This window comes from Vollenhovia emeryi, unplaced genomic scaffold (genome assembly GCF_000949405.1).
Source record: "Vollenhovia emeryi isolate VEMERY1.0 unplaced genomic scaffold, V.emery_V1.0 DF940355.1, whole genome shotgun sequence".
NCBI lineage: Eukaryota > Metazoa > Arthropoda > Insecta > Hymenoptera > Formicidae > Vollenhovia > Vollenhovia emeryi.
The window spans coordinates 7,151-9,433 of record NW_011966011.1 but is presented as its reverse complement, the minus strand read 5'-3'; the positions used below and the strand labels follow the sequence as shown (position 1 = coordinate 9,433).

At 54.7% G+C, this 2,283-nt stretch overlaps 1 protein-coding gene across 1 annotated transcript; it reads right to left on the bottom strand.

Moving 5' to 3' along the window:
* Positions 1–218: 218 nt before the first annotated feature.
* On the bottom strand, positions 219–1,001 carry LOC105556089 (extensin-like). Its single transcript, XM_012003164.1, has one exon. The coding sequence runs from the start codon at positions 999–1,001 to the stop codon at positions 219–221; it is 783 nt and encodes a 260-aa protein (XP_011858554.1).
* Positions 1,002–2,283: the final 1,282 nt, after the last annotated feature.

Genomic DNA, 2,283 nt, shown 5'->3' with positions numbered 1-2,283 from the left:
GGTAGAGACGGCCGGGGCGGGCGCGGCGTTGCCAGTTCCTCGTTGGCATGGTAACCGCGGCTCTATTTCCTTCTCTCGTGCTCCCGGAATTTCGGTTTTTTTTACTACCGGCCGCGCCTCCCCGGCTGCCTCCGTTACACCCCCCCTTCTTTCGGAGAGCGGAATTTCCGGATTTTCGCTCTTCGAAATTACTTTTAGTAATGTTTACTTATAGTTTTCTATGGCAATTGGCGCTTCGACCAATGCCGCACTGTGCCGGTCGCTGGGTCGAGGCGGAGGACGTACTTAATTTTGCCGATCCGGGTGCGCCAGCGTTTAACGCCGATGGGCACCCGGATCAGGCATCCGTCCACAACTACGTCCCGCTCTTCCCGCGGTGTCGTCGGCCTTACGCAGAAAGGGTCGCGGGGCATCCGCGGCAACATCCTCTTCTGTGTAGTGGCCGGTATTGGTCCGGGGGTAGCGGTGGCCGGTGCGTTGCTCGTCACTGGTGCGAGGGACAGAGCGGTTGGGGCGGCGGTGCGGGTGGCCCTCGCACTAGGGCCCGGAACGGCCATGGGCACGTTTTCGCTGGCGGCTGCTTTGGGCGTGATAGCTGGGGCAGCGGCCCCGGCTGCGGAGACGGCAGAACTTCTCCCCGTGCCCGGGGGTTTTACCAGCCGAAAGGTGTGGGGTGGAAACACCTCAATAATCTCGATGGTGGGCCCGGTGACCGGGGCGGAGGAAGGAGCGGCGTCGATTGGCGGCGCTTTCTCCTCGTCGGAAAGATCGACCACCGGAATATTTTCAGGTGGTCGTCGCTGCCCCGTGAGCCCGCGTCGTATCATCTCCGGGTTGTTGCGGATACGGCGGGTCGTCATTTTCTGCCAGAACTTGTCCGCGTCGTTCTGCCTCGTCCTGGAGCCCGGTGGTCGGCTTGGTGTTACCCCGGCTAGGGGCGGCTTGGCTGGAGGCGCGATCTTCCGTGGGAGCGTCGGCGTTCTTAACGTCGGGTCCGTCATTTCGGAAGTTCGGAGTCACACTGATTTTCCGCGTCCTGTTCGTGAAAATTTATAGTGAGCGCGCGTGGGTGGAGGGGAGGGGGCAGAGCGGCCAACGGTCGGTGAATTCGGAGAAGTACGGGCTTCGGAAGTAATTCAGGGAAATACAGGTTCCGGACATAATTCGGGGGAAAACCAGGCCCTTTATCGATTTATCGATTTTAAGTCGCGTATGTGTACGCGCAGCACGGCATTCTTGCCGTCGGTGGTTTTCAGCTCATAAATTACAGGCGATCGCACTCGGTGAATAATGTACGGACCCTCGTATTTTGCTGCGAGTTTGGTGTTAAAATCGTCCGCTTTGCTTGATAGTTCATGCGTCCGTTTTAATACTTCTTCCCCAACTCGGGGCTTCCAATCTCGGCGCCGGAAATTATAATGGTGTTGTTGCCGCTGGAAACTCTGCGCCAATTTAATTCTTGCGAGTTCCAATGCTTCGCGCATTTGCTTGACTCGCGTCTCGGGATCTTCCTGCTCTGTATTTACAGTTTTTGCCCGCTGCTTCCGGATAATCGTAATTCTCGGCCATAATTTAGATAGGCCGGCGTGTAGCCCGTCGATTCGCAATGCGTAGTGTTATACGCATATGCCAATTCCGGGATGAATCGATCCCATTTCTTCTGCGACTTTTCGATAGTTTGCGCAATCATAGTTTTTATAACTTTATTTGCTCTCTCCACGGGATTGCACTGAGGAGCATAAGGCGGTGTTAGACGGTGCGTTTTTTTATGCTTTTCGAGAACGGTTTTGATGTCGGATGAGATGAATTGCCGGCCGTTATCGGTGATTAATGTTTGTGGACAACCATGGTGCAGGAGGATTTTCTCACGGAGGGCCTTCGCAACCGCGCTTCCCGTGGCTTTTCTCAGCGGATGTAGTTCGATCCATTTGGTTAATTTATCTTGGAAGACCAGAAGCCACGTATTGAGATTTTCTGATCTTGGAAGCGGTCCGACTAAATCGGCGGCTACTATTTCCCATGGTTCTTTGACATCAAGTGCGTGTAACTTTCCGGGCGGTTTTCGTTGTTCGGTTTTAAACTTCTAGCAGTTTTTACAATTACGCACGTACTGTGCGGCCTCCCGGAACATTCAGGCCAATAATAATTTTTTGCTAGGCGTACGATGGTCTTGGCGACGCCTAAGTGCCCCGCCGTCGGGTCGTCATGGTTTTCTTGTAAAACTTCATCTTTCTGGTCGCCGGAAACGCAAGTCTTCCACTGCTGTGCCTCGGGGGTGTCATT